This window comes from Meleagris gallopavo, chromosome 14 (assembly GCF_905368555.1).
Source record: "Meleagris gallopavo chromosome 14, MGAL_WU_HG_1.1, whole genome shotgun sequence".
Lineage (NCBI taxonomy): Eukaryota > Metazoa > Chordata > Aves > Galliformes > Phasianidae > Meleagris > Meleagris gallopavo.
In genome coordinates, this window is record NC_139417.1 from 1,310,961 (window position 1) to 1,328,007 (window position 17,047).

Genomic DNA, 17,047 nt, shown 5'->3' on the forward strand with positions numbered 1-17,047 from the left:
CTCACCGCTCTCTCTGTAAAGAACTTCCCCCTTCCTGAGATCCAACCTCAATCTCCCTCCCTCAACTTCAAACCATTTCCCCTTGTCCTGCAGTTATCAACCCTTTCAAAGAATTGATTCCCCTCCTCTTCTAGGCTCCCACAGATGTAATGCTACAAATGCTGCTACAAATGCTGCTACAAATGCTACGCAGTACTAAAGCTTAATAGGCAGTTCTAATTTGAAGACAGGTTAGTAGCTTCAAGTGAGAGGAGGCTGGAGACTATAGACAGTGTTACCTATATGTTTTTTGTGGCTTTGCTTTTTTTTTTTTTTTTAAATAAAATGACCATCATATTGCAAATATAATGTAATGCAAATGTTCTGGAGGTGCTGGGATCACTTGTTTAGGTGCAGAGTCTGTGACTGTAGTGGAGATTAATAGGTATGTGTCCTTCTTTGACACTTGCTTGAGGTTCCAGGTAGGATATGTGATGTTGCAGGGTAGAACTGACTGTAAATCCAAATTGTGTTCTGGAGTAAGATGCTTTGCAAGTGTAAAGAGCAGGATGAGGAAAGACTGTGACTTTGTATGTTACTCAGAAACTGTAATTTGTTTGTAGATCCTCATCTCAGCAGACGATGAGATGGAGGAATCGGACATGGAAGAGGACCTGCGTAGACTGACCAACCTGAAGCCCGTTAAGAAGAAGAAGCATCGTTTTGGTCTGCCAGTATGATGCATTCCCTGACCTGTGCTACCAGGTTTCACGGCAAGAACTTCTCAGTCAGTGGGTTTTAATGTTGCAGTTGCTTCTCACTTTCATACGAACTGACTCAAAAGCAAGGTCTGTCAACATAATGCAGTCAGTTGGAAGACTTGCAGTTCAGTTGCACTACAGACACACTGACCAATTATGCAAGAATGTCTTTTCATCCTATGTGAAAGCAGCATTGTTAAGGACGAGTCACTGAGGTGATGGTATCTGACATTTCAGAGAAGATAGAGAAAACAGATGCAGTAACCTTTCCTTTATGGTTACTGAATGATGCAGTGTAAGGTGTTCTCTGAAAGGCATCCAAATCGAGTAAGTTAGAGTGTGTTTTATTACTAAAACTGGCTTTTGCAGCATAATTCCTAGAGCAGAATAGTTTATGGCTACAAGCTGTAACTTAATGTTATTTTTTTAAGTACAAATGTTTACTCGCTACCAGGTACCTATGGAACTAATAGGTGGAACAAAGATTTTTTCCAAGATTCCTCAAATCTATTTGACTATTTTATATTTAAGTTATATTTTCATACGGTTGTATTTAAAGATTCTCTTTGTCAGAGAAAAGGGTGTTGTTCCCTTTTTTTGTGCAGAAAAGGTCAAAAGATTTGTAGTGAAAATCATTTTATCCTTGTGTCCTGGTTTCAGACAAAGGGGTTGCAAAGGGAAGAGCTCTCTGTCACTGCTGAAATCACCAAATATCACTAAAAATGCAGTCCTCGGCGTGATTTGGGAATACCTTTGTTTAATAAGAGGTGGTGTTAGCATATTTGACAAATGTGCACTTTAGTGTATAACAGAAATCTGTCGTGGTAGGTTACTTCTTTGTGAAATTAATATCTATGGATGAATTTATTTCCATTTCTGAAAGTCTCTTGTATGTATCTCTCATGTCATGCAAGAGGGATGGAACCTTCCTGAGGCTTTTCCTTGCATATAGCACCATCCAGGGCCTTGATCTGATTGGAGGACTTGTGCTACAATATTGTGAATATTTCTGTCCCATGCTTATTTTTGTTGAAAAAGCATTCTTCTATGTCAAGTGCTTAAAAAAATGGGTTTCTTCTGTTTAATTTCCTGTCAGCCTGGTTATCCTTTCGTATATAAAAGAAGAGAGGTGTAGTACAGTCACTGCAGAACTTCTGCAGTTCTCAGCATATGTCTTCTAGCAATTGACAACGTGTGCTGCTCTAAAGCCCTGCAGACATTTTCAGGGACATCCTTTTGCTTTGCCTACGTTCGAAATGATTGTTTCTGACAGCTTTCCTTGCTGAGCTGAACCTTGTGCAGGACAAGGCGGTGTATCAGAGGAGTGACAGCAGAGACTAATTGCAAGTCTGTTTTAGTGTTTGGACATCAGAAGTGTTCCAAGCCTTAAACCAAACAGTTTCATCAGAAAACTGCTCAGAACTTTTTAAGATTTTTTACATTTTTTACGAATTTACTAGGTCTTAAAGTGATTTATTATCCAGACCACTTCCACATGGTTCTCGGGCCTTAGTAAATACTGAACTGTGCGCTCCCTTCCTTCTCACTGTTCCAGCTTTCCTTTTTCCTGCTCGGCTGCTGAGGTGATCGCAGCACTCTGAGACTTCAGGGAACACCTCGGCGTGACTCAAAGGGACGTTGTACCAAACCTGATGTTTGCAAGTTAAGTTGAGCCACTGACCTCTGTTACTGTGCACTGAAATGTAATAACTGCAATAAGTTTAAATACTAGTGTTTCTTTTAGACTAAATCTAGAAGCTAACGACAATGGAAGCTCAATTGAGTTTTTCTGAAGTGGAGGATAGGGAAATGGGAAAATGTCCCTCATCAGGGTTGCCTCTGTTTTCATTTTTTGTTTTGTTGTTTGTTGATTTAATTGACTTGCATCTTCTGATTATTGTTGGTTGGGCAGGCTCGTGTCCCCAGAAGCACAGTACTTCAAGGAACTCATTTTCATCAGCAGAGCAGCCTCATACAGCTCACTGTTCTAAAGGGATGTGGGAGATGGGGCTGGCTCTCGTCATAAATGTGTTTATATTTTCAGCATAGGCTTTGTTCAGTTTTGGCTAGTGAAATAGAAATATGTCACACGTGCTACACACCACTGCACAGTCACTACTGTCCTCATCAACTGAGCAGCGCATACAAATTTAACTGTACAAGCTTTCATTTTATCTTCCTTTTCCCTCCTCTAATTACTTAAATTATTGAAATGATATCTATTTCTAGTCTCATGTTTAGTCTGTGAAATGTCAGTATGAAATTATGGCCTTAATCATGTAAAATACTTGTTTTGAGCAGACCTCAAACTCACTGACCAAGTACAAAAGAATAATAAGCACTACGGAGCAGTTTCTTGAAGGTGGTTTTTGCAGGGGCCTACAATTGCCTAATTTTTCATGTCTTAAGTGCTTAAACGTCGCTTGGTTTGAGATTTCGATATGCCTAGCAAGATGATACAGTAAAGCACTGTGAGCCAAAGAGACTGAAGTCCAGTGTTGTAAGTACCGCAGTAATGGAAGGAGGGGTGTATCTTCAGAGGGAGAAAAGCAATTCTAACTTGCTCTGCTAAGACAGAGTTCTTGTTCACAACCTTGGCCAAATACCCAAACCTGGTTTTCTGCTAGTTGTTTTACATTATCACATGAAAAAGAAACAAAAAATGTACAATTGGCAGTTTTCCTCTTTGGGAGATGAAAGTCAGAGTAGTTGTGGTAGGTTTGAGATGGCACCTGTCTGAAGAGCTCCTGTGCAGGGGAAGGATTTGCCCAGTGCTCCACTGCATCATGCTGCTCCTTGGCGTGGACTGCAGGCACAGCTGCAGTAAATGTTTCGAGAGTTGATCCAATCATAATAATATCACATGATGGCAGCACTTGTGTTTGTCCTCAGATTGGCACTCTGAGTTCACTCCTGGTAAATGCAGTTCATGATAGCTCATAGCGAAGTTTAATTCAGGCCGTGCTTGAAGACGTGTGATTGTTTAATGAAAATAAGCTGTGTACTATATGCCAAAGTAAGAAAAGGGATTGTAACTTACCAAGCAAATGGTATTGTGGAGATGAGATTTAAGATTTACCAATTTAGGTCAGCCTTGATGTATTAACTGTTCCTGGTGTCTGACCCGCGACACATCCGCATGAATTTATAACGCTGGTGTTGTCTACTACACGGTTTTCAACTTCTGGCTTTAACACATTCAGGTCCCCTTATCTTACTTTCAGTAGGAGAATGCTGTATATTAATGTTGCTCACTAAAATGTACTTTAGCTTTTCTTCAGGGAAAACTCAGAAATTGAGTTGCAAATTAGAGCAATGCAAAGTGATCCCTGCCCGCAGGTGCTGCCTGCGGTTCCAGGGGAGCAAGGAGTGGCTCTGCAGGGAGCCAAGCATCACAAGGGATCTCTGCCACTGTGCTTGACCAACCCATGTTTGCAACTTTGCTGTGCTTTTGCAGGAGAAAGCAGTAATGGAAGAGAATAAATTCAGCCACATCAAGTCAGAGTAGGTCTTACAGCATTGGGGTGCAAACTTTTTATGTATTTAAAGTTTCCAGTTCAATTACTGAAAATAACTACTACTATAGTTTTACAAAGTAAAACTGCAGTATCTTTAAAAAAGGGACTCTTTTGTAGGTGTTTCTGTCTTTGCGTGAGTATCTGCCTCAAACTGAATGTTGGGTTTGTTTGTAAGTAAAGTCAGAGTAGAGCCTGCGTGAGCAAAACAAACAGCTGTATTCTGCTGCCCTCTGTCTGGACCACATTGTTAATCAATAGTGTTACCTTAAACTTCTAGGGGTATCTTATGTAATTGCATTGTATAACGGTTTACAATAAAGTTGACTTATTACAGATTTGTACACTCATTCTTTGCTCATTCTTTTTTAAATGAGCCTGTCTCAATGTTCATAACCCTCTGTATTCACAAGTGGAAAGTTAAGCCCTGTGTGTGCATCCTGAGAGGTGCAGAATGCAGACCCAAAGACCTCTGGAATGCAGAACTTGGTTAATGTGCTTTTCCACCCAGCTCGTTGTCACAGCCCACCTTCTGCTCTTTGAACAAAGTCACACCCGTTGGTCATTGGGCACAAAAATATGTAAATTTAGAAATGTCTGGGTTTACCTCCGGCATCCTGTCCCTGCAGGGGCAGTGATGTTTGCTGAGAAGCCTCGCGGTACTGCAGAACTCCCTGGTCCCTCCTTGTGAGCCAAGGACTGCATGGGGACATCTGCTTCCAGAGCCCAGCAGCCTCCTGTTACCCACTTCGGGCCCAACAGGAGCAACGTCACCCTGCTCCCTTCCATCACTGCTGCACAAAGCAGAGTGAGATGGGGAGGGGGAAGCAGTGCTGGTTCTCTTCCGGCTGGAGAAGGCAACACTCCTGCATGCTGTCTGTGCACTGCAGGGTTGTCTGTGGTTACTGAAGGGTTCTGCAGCAAGCACATGTGCTTCTCTACACCCAGTAAAATGAGTGTAGCCCACGCTTGCTTCACAACCACCACCCCTGTTGTGGGGACATAATGATGCTGTCTTACTCTTCAGATGCCTTTTTCCCCAGTTGGAGCATCTGCCATCCATTTCCTAGAGCGCTGGAGGAGCAGGGAGCGCTACCAAAAAGGAGAGCTGCAGTCCCGTGAAGCTGTGATGTGAACCAGAAAACTTCGGTCACAGCCTTGTGCCGAAACAGCAGAAATCGTGGTATTAATGAGCTGCTGCTGCTGCTTTCACCACTTCTCTCTTGGTGGAAGCAGCTTGGTTCAGTTTGTTGGCCTGGGCCTGCACAGTGTCAATCCTTTGTTACTCCTCTCTTGCGTTTGTGCATTACTTTCATTGCTTATCGCTTACTGCACCCAGGCAGCCCTGTCCCCACACTGCATCCTTACAGGGAACTCAAGGAGCCATCTTCTGCCTGGCAGCCCACCAGGGGTGTGCGCGGGTTCCTGGAGGAAAAGTCAAGTCTGCTGCAAGAGCTGCGACTTCTGGAGGGCCAGGTGTGCACATTCACTACACTCACTGTGGTCATCGCCCTCTTTTCACCACCTCTTTGGAAAGGAGTTTTGCACACCTTGGCTACAGAGGAAGGAGGATAAGCTGCAATACGCTGACTGACTTTGATGCTCGTTGTATTCAGAATCCTCGGGACCTCGACCAGATGAGTGAGGTTCCGACTCGGAGAAGGCAGCACAGGTTGGTTTAAGCTGAGCTTCCTTGTGAGGAAAAATTGGCCCTCATTCTGTAAGAAGAAATGGTTGTGATTTTGCTTCAGCTCTGGTTTAGAAAATGTGCCATTGAGTCTAAGAGAGAGGATTTGCCTGGGCTGTGCTGGGACACACTGGAGAGCATTGTTGTGTGCTGCCTACACTGACGGGAACCTCAGCTTTCTCCTGGAGGAAAAACAGTACTTTGTCTGGAGTGAGTGGTTTTCCTTCCCACTGTTATCGCAGTGTTATTGCACAGAAACTTTTCTTCCAGTTTACTAAAATGCAGGTTCCAAACACAGATGCAGCGTAAGGAAAGGTTAGGTGTGTGACATCCATAGTGCTGCCTAACAGCCCAGCCATTGCTCCGCAGTCGCACAGAGGAAGGTGCATTCGTGGGCCTGGGCAGAGCTGCAGTGGCAGTCAGTGGGCGCACGGAGACGGGGGGAGGGCTGGGGGGGTTGTACTGCCACGCTGTTCCTGGTGGGCACTGCTGGGAGGAGCACCTGGCCTGCCTCTCCAAAGCTGGCTCCAGCCCTGGTGCTTGCTACGTGTGGGTTGTTGTTACGGAAGCCAATTTTTTGTGTGGCCTAAGGTTCTCTTTCTTTCTATTTAGTTAAAAAAAAATCATTTAGGAAATGAATCTGAGAAGCTTTGGAGAAGGTTTTACATTAGTCAGCACATGCGCGGGGAGCACTGAGCCCATCCCTGTGCACACAGTGGGCAATTGGCAGAGCTGCTGAGAAGCAGGGAGGGGTTTTGCTCTCCCGTGTGTGAGAGCTACTGTCAGAGCAAGCTCAGCAGCACTCCTGTCAGGGTAAAGCTGAATCTGACCTCACAAACTGCAAAACTGAGTTTTTTCACCCCAAAAAATCACAACCATTTCTTCCTATGGAGCAGGGGCCACTGCTTCCCACACAAGAGGGATTCAGGGCATCGTGTTATGCTTTTGATGTTAGGTTTATATAAATTTCACAGAGAGCTTATTTCCCTATGCAGGAAAAGAACAGATGGCCTCCCTTCCCATCGAGAATATTCAAAGCTTGTGTCTGTAACCAAGTTTTGCCTTTTAAAGTTCATTCAGTCAGACCCCAGCGGCCCCCCTGCAGGGCAGCCCCCCTCCCACCCCAGCTGTCCGCTCCCATCACAGCCACGCTGCGAGTCCTGCAGTCACTGCCAGGAATAACCCCGCACGGCCTGAATCATCCCAGGCACTGCTTTGGGAAGGTGACCCCACCCCTGACCTCACGCTGGATGCTCTATATAAGTCTGGGAGAACAACATGTTTTGCACGGCACGCGGGCTGCATTTAAGCGCAGCTGGGAAACCACATCGGCAGGGATCGGAGCCGCAGGAGCTGCAGTTATGTCGCAGGTATGGGGCACAGCTGGGAGGCTGGCAGGGTCGGAGCTCACGCTGCACAGCTTGCCAGCGAGCAGCTCTCGTTGTGCAGTGAACGCTGTGCTCTGCGATTGTGAAAGTGGTGAAACAGGCTCTGCTCGTAGAGCTTCCTAACTATGTTTTATGGGGGGGGTGTCATTGTGTGGCAAAGGAAAGCAGCTGCCTTCTATACGTTTAATTAGTTGGCTCTTAATCTATTCTGTCGTACTGCAAGCACTCACGTTTCTGTAGGAAGGGAAAAGCATTTTCACTGCTCTGGTCTGGGATGTTGTCCTGACAGATCTCTGCTTTTCCAACACGTTTTCTCAGACAATTATCTGTAGTTTGGAAGGATGCGTCTGCACTAAGGTGTGCTGCCATGTCAAGCAATGCCTGACGCGTGAGCGTGCAAGAAAAGAAGAGGCAGAGGACATAGGAAGGGCAGCGGGGCACAGTCCTCCAGCTACACAGAGTAGCTCGGTTCTCCCTGTTGGATTTACTCCAAAGAAAAAGTCTGGAAAGCAGTGCCCCACACCTCGCGAGCTCTCAGCGCAGCACTCACAGCTTCACTGCTGCTGGCAGCGGTGGGTGCAGCTCCGCACCAACAGGACTGGGGCTCAGCACTGTGGCTCCTGGCCACCTCACTGTGCAGCACCGTCGTGTTTTAGCTGCAGGACAGCTAATCCACAGCAACTGCTCTGGTGGAAAACCAAGCCCTGATCGCAGCACGAGAAGTTTCACTTTAAAACTAGGTGGAGTTCAGCTCTCTGTTGGTGACTCGGCACGTCTCCAGCGCTCCTCTATCTGTCCCAAGAAAACCTCTGGAAGCAGCCTCACAGTTATCAGCCCTTGCCAACAGCAGGCAAAGCACCTTAGCAGGTTTCATATTGCTGTTAACAAAACATGGCATTTCTTGCCCTTTCCATGTGGGAACCGGCTCAGCTCTGTGCTCGCTTCACATGGATGACCCCAACCAGTTCCCATAGCAGACGGCCGTGAAGATGGTTTTGGTTCACAGCTCACCAGCCCAAACCCTCTGTGAACTTGGAAGGATTTGCTCTCAGCTCAGTCTTTCTTTGGATACTCGCAGTGTTTTCCCCAGAGATCTCGTGGCTGTTTTGTTTCCCACTGCACGCCGTGGGGCTGGCAGTGAGCCGCTCCGAGTTCTCCGGGAGCTGGCAGCCAGTGGGAGCTGAGCCACAGCCCCAGCACAGCCAGGTCCCCTGGCACCCGCTGCTCCAGCAGCTTGTGGCCCTGCAGTTTTCTCCCTCCACAACCCTTTTTAACTTTACAAGCAGTGGCACAGAAATGTTCCACCGGGCTCCAGCGCTGCCAAAATCCAAATCAGAGGACCTGCGTGTGGACGGGTGGCCAGAGAAGTTTCTCACTGATGCACATGCATGTTCCTGTCGGAGTGCATGCGTCTTCCACCTGTTTGATGACATGATGATGATGAAATGACGACATTTGCTGTGAATCTGATCTCCCCATACCCCACTGCGTGGTCTGCCCAGTCCTCAAACACAGTGAATGCACTGCAGGGTGTTAATAGTGCTGATGGTGTTGTGTTGGGATGTAAGTGCATGTTGTAAGCACTGAATGTGAGGAGAGGCTGATATTCTTCTGTGTTACCCTGAGTTCCTTCTAGCATGATAGACTGTAAACAGGTTTGTTTTGCTTTGTTGTTTTTTTCTATCCCTTCCTGAACATCAGACAAATACTTTGATTACCGATCTGTCTTGGTCTTCACTTGCAGAAGGACCAGGCAGACATCTCCATAGGGTGGGCAATCAGAGGGCAATCTGGTTCAGAACCAGAATGATAACGGTGGCAATTTTGGGAGGGGTAATGACATCCTGCCCCGATATGGAACTGAGGATGTGTAAAACATGGAGCAGCTGAATGTACGGTCTTAGAGGGTGGAATACAGAATTATAGGTGGAACACAGGATTAGCAGCTCTGCATGTGGTAGCCACTGCATCCAGGCAGCTCTGTTCCCTATGGGTCCTAAACATGAAATGCTGATGTGTGGGTGATACTTTTTCTTATTAGCCAGAACCAGTGAAAAAGAAGCGTCCTCCAGTGAAGGAGGAAGATCTCAAAGGAGCTAGAGGAAACCTTTCCAAAAACCAGGAAATTAAGTCCAAAACCTACCAAGTCATGAAGCAGTGTGGTAAGTCTCTTCTCCTTAATGGAAATAATGAAAAAACCTTCCAATGAACTTAAAGCTAATGTCAGTGAATGAGTGCAGCTCCAAATTAGCAGCCAGCAATGTGCTTACACCCCCTGGCCTGGCTGCACAACCATTTAATCAGTAGATGGCATCAGTAGGTGGCACCCAGGCTCTGCCTCAAGTGGTCGTTCTCCTTGTCTGGACAAAGTGGAAGGGAGAGTCCTGACTGCCTTCTGGGCTGAGTTCCAACCAAATGTTGGTCCCACAGTCAAAGAATGGTTGTCCAAACTGAAAATCTGGATCCTTTCTCATAGACTTGGGGATATATATAGATATATATAGATACATATATTGCTTTTCTACCACCAGTGGGAGATTACAAAGAAGAATGATGAATTAAAACCCTTATTCAGGACGATATCTTGAACTTCACAGTAGTTTATAAATCACCTGCGGGGATTTGGGGTCACTGATGGTGATGACTACCTTCAGATGCTGGAAGCTGCCCAGTGCTTGGAATGGGAGCACTGGGTTTGGAAAGTTGATGGGCTGATGAAATATTTCTCAAAAGTTTCTCTACTCTAGCAGCACTAGCATTACTGCCAGAACTTGGTGAATTCCTTCACTGATTGCCTCCTCTCCCGCTTTTCTTTTTCAAGAACAAATGGGCTCTGCAGCACCTTCCATATTCAGCCGGGCTCGGACAGGCGACGAAACGGTCTTTGAGAAGTCTAAAGATGAGCCACCCAAAAGCGTCTTTGGTTGAGAGCAGAGCTGCACGTACCTCACCGGGATGATTGTTGTAACATTATTCCAAATTTCTACCCCTTGCTCTAAGCTCACCGTAGCTGTAGATACCCAATTTCTACCTTAAGTCATTGGAAAGGGAGTGGGTTAATATCAAAGGGTACAACTTCCATTTTAGTTTTCATGACGGGCGTTCTTTCTATGTGTTGAATGGTGTTTGCTACAATGGTTTAGTAAATAAAGTGATTGTTGGACACAGTCTGGCACAGAGTGGTGACTGCTTTTAACTCAAGCATACGCTGATCTTGTGGGCATTTTGGCATCACAGCTACGATCTGACTGCCAAATGCAATGAATAAATACACTGACAATGCTATTTTAGCACCTGTGAGGTTTCTTGTCTCTAAAATATCAGTGAAGCACTCATAGATGCATGCATTTCTGCGGGTTATTTGTGTTCATTTTGGATAACGAATGTCATTGCCTACCATGCAGTTGAGAGAGCTGCTCTGAAAGTAACGCCTCCTATTTTATCATGTTGATCTACAATGTCAGAGACAGATGTTGGTAGAATGGCAGTGGAGGGGCAACCTTCCCACTGGTATTCCATTACATGTTCTTGCTGTGTGACGGATGGCAGCATAGGGGCAGCCTGACAGAGTGGCATCTGACATGCGAATGCATATGGAGCAAAGGTGAGGAACTGAATCCCTCCATGCAGAAAAATTGCCACCCATTGACATTTGTTGACTTTTACTGAATGTTTATAGAGACTAAACAGTGGCTGTGAGCACAGTGAGGTGGGTGGTGTATTTCAGCAGTGATAACAGCAATGGGAAAGACAAGCCACGTTCCAGACAGCCATGTAAATGGCATGCAGGCTCTTGTTCATCACTGGCAAAAATGCTTAGCTAATGGTGGTGACTATGCTGAAAAAAAAGTTTTGTAACTGCTCTATCTAATAGTGTTATTGTGCTCGTCATATCTGCTGTGGTTTCCATAGAAATAAATTTGAGGTATTACTTTTGAAGCGACATACATATAGTCATAGGATCATAGACTGGCTTAGGGTTGAAGGGGCCTTAAAGTCTGTCCTGCTCCAATCCTCTGCTTCCCTCCTCTCCCCCCCCAGCTCAGGCTGCCCAGGGCCTCCTCAGAGATGGGCACCACAGCTTTGGGCAGCTGTGCCAGGGCATCACCACCTTCTGAATAAAGACTTCCTTCCTAATATCTGACCTAAGACTCCCCTCTTTCAGTTTAAAAACAATCCCCCTTTTCCTATCAATATCAGACTGTGTAGAAAGTCATTATCTCTCCAGTATATTAGCTCCCCTCTGGAGGGCTGGAGGGCTGCAATGAGGTCTTCCTAGAGCCTTCTCCATGCTGAACACCCTCAGCTCCCTCAGCCTGTCTTCATAGGAGAGGTGCTCCAGCCCTCTTATCTTCATGGACCTGCTCCAACAGCTCCATGTCCTTCTGAAGCTGGAGGTCCCAAGCCTGGATACAGTACTCCACATGGAGCCTCGCATGGACGGAGTTGAGGGGAGTAATCACCTCCCTTGCCCTGCTGGCCACCCTCCTTGCCCTGCAGTTGGCCTTCTGGGCTGCAAGCATGCACTGCTGGCTCATGTCCAGCTTTTCATCCACCAGGACCCTCAAGTCCTTCTCTGCAGTGCTGTGCTCGAGGAGTTCTTCTTCCATTCTGTACACAAATCCAAGATTGCTCCAATCCTAGTGCAACATCCTTGCACTTTGCCTTCATCAGGTTCTCATGTGCTCACTTCCCAAGTCTGTCCAGGCCCCACTGGATGGCATCTCTTCTTTCTATCATGTCAACTGCACCACTCATCTTGGTGTCATCAGCAACTTGCTGAGAGTGCACTCAGTGGTGGAGCAGAAGAAACAGCCTTTGGAAGCGGGTTCTGCCTGCTGTCTGTTTACTGTGGTGCTTGAAAAACATCAGTTATTTCCCTACAGTATGTCTGAAATGCTTTGGGAAAAGAGGAAGACATGGCAACTATTCACATGGGGAAGTATTTCTGAAATAATCATGCAAGTTCTCTCTGGATAGGAAACTACCCAAAAGCCAAGTGTGTGCCCATGTATCTTAGGAATCACATTAATATAATGTTGTCCATAATTATTCACATATGAAAATGTGGACATGTAACAGAATTCATTGTTCCGGGGCTATAGATCAATCCTAGACCAACAAAAACTTCTTGAGAACTGTTTCGTGGCCCTCTTGGATGAAGACTTTATTATAATACAGAAGATGAAAACAGTCATCCCACCCGATTTACAGATAAGTTGTGGCACAGAGCTCTCCCAGAGCTGAGCTGTTGTGCAAACAGCCCTGCTGGATGCACAGGTTCAAGGCAACTGTGCAGGACTCATGGCTGGAGGCATCAGAGCTGTGTTAGGGCTGTGTAAGACCAGACGTGCTCCTGCATACAGCTGTTGCTACACTGATTTTTGAATAGTTTATGGCTTCCCTGTACACTGAGATATGATGCACTGACTTAGCACCTCTCTAAGTAGCCCAGGCAAGGTCTGTTCTCATTTTATCACTACTTAGCCTAGAGATCAAACAATTGGTACAGCTGTTGGACAAGTGAGGCTTGTGTCTGCTAGAGAGGCAGCAAAAAGGATGTTTCAGGAGGACCTCTCAGTATATCTCATGGGCTGGTGGGGCAAGGAGGTACAAAAGTTGAAAAAGTCACCAGCTATACAATCTCATGTGGATGTTGCACGTCTCAGCAATCTCCAAATGTCTCAAAGTGCTTGAGGTGACGTGAAGTATTGCTTCTATTTTCTTACCTTTTTGTTTCCTCAAGTTGTTACAGTGGGGCAAGGCAGAGATCCCTGCAGCCAAGAAGGCAGCTTGTTGCACCGACCTGTTCAGCTGCCTTTGGGATTTCACATGCCCCGGTGGAATCTCAGTTTCAACAGAAAACATAAGCATTTCTTAGTTCATGCATTATGAAACATCAAAACACTAATGTTGAACAGCAAAGATCTGTTCAAATAAAGAAACTTTAACCAAGTCCAAGTTTTACGTATGTTTAACAGGTAAACATTAAGTTTCTCTCTCTCTCCAAGGTCTAGGTAATGTTCCCAAGTACAAGTCACTCATTAACTGATTAAGATGAATTTTCTTTGAAAATCTGGTCTTTTTAAAATGCAGAGGAGAATGTCTTTTCAGTACCTGAAGGGGAGCTATAGGAAAGACAGGGGCAGACACTTCAGCAGGGTCTGTTGTGACAAGACAAGAGAAAACAGTTTCAAGCTTAAAGAGGGAAGATTTAGGTTGGAGATGAGGAAGAATTGTTTTAAAATAAGAGTAGTGAGGCAGTAGCACAGGCTCCATCCCTGGATGGTGCTCCATCCCTGCAGACAGCCAAGGTCAGGCTGGAGGGGCTCAGAGCACTGCTGGAGCCGTGGTGTCCCTGCTCAGTGCAGGGGAGTGGGACTAGTCCTAGAATCATAGAATCATAGAATGGGTTGGAAAGGACCTCAATATGTGTAATGTGAGCAAAATACAGGAAAGCTGGGGAGAGACTTTTTATGTGGGCATGTAGCTACAGGATGAGGGGAAACAGTGTTAAAGTGGAAGAGGGTTGATTTAGACTTTAGATTTAGATTTTAAGAAGAAATTCTTTAATGTGAGGGTGGTGAGACACTGGAACAGGTTGGCCAGTGAGGGTGTGGGTGCTCCCTCCCTGGAAGCACTGCAGGCCAGGCTGGATGGGGCTATGAGCAACCTGGGCTAGAGAGAGGCATCCCTGCCTACAGCAGGGGGTTGGGACCACATGATCTTAGAGGTCCCTTTCAACCCAAACCATTCTGTGATTCTATGGTATACAGATGCATAAATTGCAGGAGATGATGACAATAACAAAACCTCCCCAAAAATTGGTGGTGTAGATGTCATGAAATGGAAGAAGCATCATGGGTTTAATGAATCAGAAACTGTAATTTGAATTTATTTATTTATTTGTTTGTTTATTTTAAATTCTGTGATAGCTTCTTGGTAGTCATCTGGGGGTTGAGGAAGGAAGGCTGTCAGTCTTCATCAATTCTAAACTTTCCTCCCTGGTCTCAGAAGCATGCTCAGTCACAGTGCTTCCAGGTGTGGTGTCTCTGGTATTTCTCAGTTAGGCTCATCCATCCTTTTTTAGCTTCTTCCTCCCTTATCTTCAAAGTTCAATTGTAGACAGTCCATACGGCTCCTGGAGATGCTAATGTGTGCCATACTGAAGGTCCTGACTCCATCCTAAAGTGAGCAGTGAGCAGCTGCTTATGTCTGTGGAGAATGTCCGTGTGTGTGTAGGTCCGTGGTGGGGTCTGTAGCTGGGAGGTGCTGTGGAACTGCCTCTGTGCATGCAGTGCAGATCCTCAGATCCTGTATGAGCACGGAACGGTGCAGAGCGGGCCGTGCGCTTTCCTCATGCTTCGGTCGGTGCCTTGATCAGGTGCAGACAAGGGCTGGTTGGCAGAGACTGCCGTGGTCTGGTTTTGTGTCTGTCCAGATGTCCATCTGCAAGAGAGAGGAGCAACAAAAAAGCAGCTGACTGTGCTGCCCTCCCCTGCAGGCCCGTGCTCAGCAGCTAGAGAGCTGAGGATAGGCCCCCACCAGTGTTGTGCTCCTGTGACACGGCTGTGCCAGCTGCGGGGCAGTGCCTGGAGCTGGTGGCTGCCCCTGGTGATGTGGCTGTGACATGGTAGGGCCAGTGCTGCCTGGGATGGGGCTGCTGCCTTCCACCGTCCATATAATAAAGAAAGCAATTGTTCTTGAGTTGGCGCCTGATGGTACTTAGGCCGTGTAAGCATGAAAATCACAGCCACTGCCTTTCTCTCATCTCAGTGGGAAGCCAGACAGGTGGTGATGAGAGTGAGGGGAGCAGGGCCCTGTAGCACAGCAGTGGGAGGAGAGCTTTTTCCTTCTCTCTGATCGTCTTTGTGGTCCTCCTCTGGACTCGTTCCAAGAGCTCTGTGTCCTTCTTGTGCTGGGGACCTGAGGCCTGGACACAGTACTGCATATGGGGCTCACAAAAGCTGATTAGGCTGGGACAATCACCTCCCTCTCCCTGCTCGAGAGAGCAGTGCACAGCTATGCCTACCTGCTCCTGAGGAGCACTTGCAGCACCGTTACCCATTGGCTCCTAGAGAAGCTGTTGGAGTTTGGAGTGGAGGAGCAGGCAGTGGGATGCTCTGAGAAGTGTTGAACGGTCACAGCCAGCAGGTGATGAAGTCAGGAGACCACGCCACCCGTTGCCATGGGTTCTTGGAACACAACACATGCAGTAACGCTTCAGGCCTGCTGGCCGTTGGGCGACCTGCTGCTGAGGGTGAAGGATGCCTGTCCTTGAGCTCCCCAGCAAGAGAAAGGCAAGAAAGTCCTGCCTCAACTGGGAGCCTCCCTCAAAATGTCCCAGGCTGGACGAGATGATGAGGCTGAGGCTGAAGAGGAAATTAAGCCGAGGGCATGGCAAACGTGTTTGGCAGCCTCTAGCCAAACATCAAAGGCTGGATGAAACTGTAAGGCTGGTGAGGAAGAGGAAATTAGGCCGAGAAGATGTCAACCTTGCGGGGCAACCTCCAGCAAAACAACTGAAACTGGAGGAAATGGTGAGGATGTGGAGGAAGAGGAAATTAATGGAAGAAGATGACACCAAGATGCAACCTCCCGCAAAAAGGACAAAGCTGAATTGAAGAATGAAACTTGAGAGAAAGAAAATGATACCCAGGACTGAACAACTGGAAGGGGAACCTTAGAACTTTGCACAGGGCCCTTGTTGCTGCACATATATAACGTATATAGCTTATATAGGGAGATAGAATATATTTTAGAGAGACATATATAGAGAGATATAATATACATTTGAATTTAATATAAGTTAATAATATATGTCAATAAAAGTTAATATGTTATATTTGAACTGAAGTTGTGTGATGATCTGTTGATGGGGGAATTTGTCTTTTGCTAACAGTCTGCAGTTTGCTGTTTCAGCAATCTGGTGGTAGTGCTGTGGCCAGGTACCGCAGGCAGCTCCTGTGGTCACTGCTACCTGTGTAGCCATGGATGTTTGCCCTGATTTGAGAGCTGTCAGTCCTTTTGAGGCCTTTATGAATTTCTTGGGGCCATTGCAGTACAAATGCACAGGAGCAATCTGCAAACGTGTCTGATCACACTCTTTCCCTGTGCTGCAGAACACCAAGCCAAGAGATTGATGGGTGGAAGCATGGGGATCCGTTCTGAGACCAAGCTTTTTACTTCAGTAAGCCATCAGACAGTTGCGAGGCTGCTAACATCCGTGCAGATCAACACTTTTTACTGTCACTGCTGAAATGCCGGACCTGCTTCAGGCAGGAGCTTACCACCTTTAAAGCAGATATCCCAAAGGCAGGAGGAAGTGGTTTGCAGAGCACAGGGAGCTGTGCCAGGTGCCTCCCATCTGGCTATTGCGAGGGGAGCTCCGTGGTGCCCACCTCCCTCCACACAGGGGGCCAGAAGCACCAAAGGAGCTGGGGGAGGAGTATTCAGAGGGCAGCTCTGCTTGTGCAAACTGCAGGCAGAGAGCCCCGCAGGGCTTCAGATCTGCTCAACCCCTCACAAGGCCACAGGGCAGCGGGCTGGAAAACAGCCTGCAAAGTCAGCAGCTGGGAGAGCAAAGAAATCAGCTGGAGGGTCTCTCCTTGGGTCAGGTGCGTAAAGCAGCACATGGATTTCTTGAGCTTTGTCTCAGAAGACATGAGCTAACGCAGCTAAAGCCAACTCTCTCATAGAACTTGTCCAGTAATGCCA

General features: G+C 46.7%; 2 protein-coding genes across 3 annotated transcripts in view; both read left to right on the forward strand.

Annotated features, from left to right (window-relative positions):
* Positions 1–4,593, forward strand: part of STIMATE (STIM activating enhancer) — a 30,216-nt gene extending 25,623 nt beyond the window's left edge. For both annotated transcript variants that reach the window (XM_085235659.1, XM_031555491.2), the window contains exon 8: positions 603–4,593. In XM_085235659.1, coding sequence (XP_085091785.1) covers positions 603–719 — 117 coding nt within the window. In that variant the 3' untranslated portion in view covers positions 720–4,593. The remainder of the gene's footprint in view (positions 1–602) is intronic.
* A 2,531-nt stretch (positions 4,594–7,124) lies between these two features.
* MUSTN1 (musculoskeletal, embryonic nuclear protein 1) lies at positions 7,125–10,498 on the forward strand. The gene is made up of 3 exons (XM_085235663.1): positions 7,125–7,312; positions 9,372–9,492; positions 10,152–10,498. The coding sequence occupies exons 1-3, from the start codon at positions 7,193–7,195 to the stop codon at positions 10,256–10,258; spliced, it is 348 nt and encodes a 115-aa protein (XP_085091789.1). The 5' UTR covers positions 7,125–7,192; the 3' UTR covers positions 10,259–10,498.
* The last annotated feature ends 6,549 nt before the right edge of the window (positions 10,499–17,047 follow it).

Coding starts and splice junctions, on each gene's coding strand:
- MUSTN1 (XM_085235663.1), top strand. CDS start 7,193: ATGCTCTATATAAGTCTGGGAGAACAACATGTTTTGCACGGCACGCGG. Junction 7,313..9,371: donor GAGCTGCAGTTATGTCGCAG/GTATGGGGCACA, acceptor TTTTCTTATTAG/CCAGAACCAGTGAAAAAGAA. Junction 9,493..10,151: donor CCAAGTCATGAAGCAGTGTG/GTAAGTCTCTTC, acceptor TTCTTTTTCAAG/AACAAATGGGCTCTGCAGCA.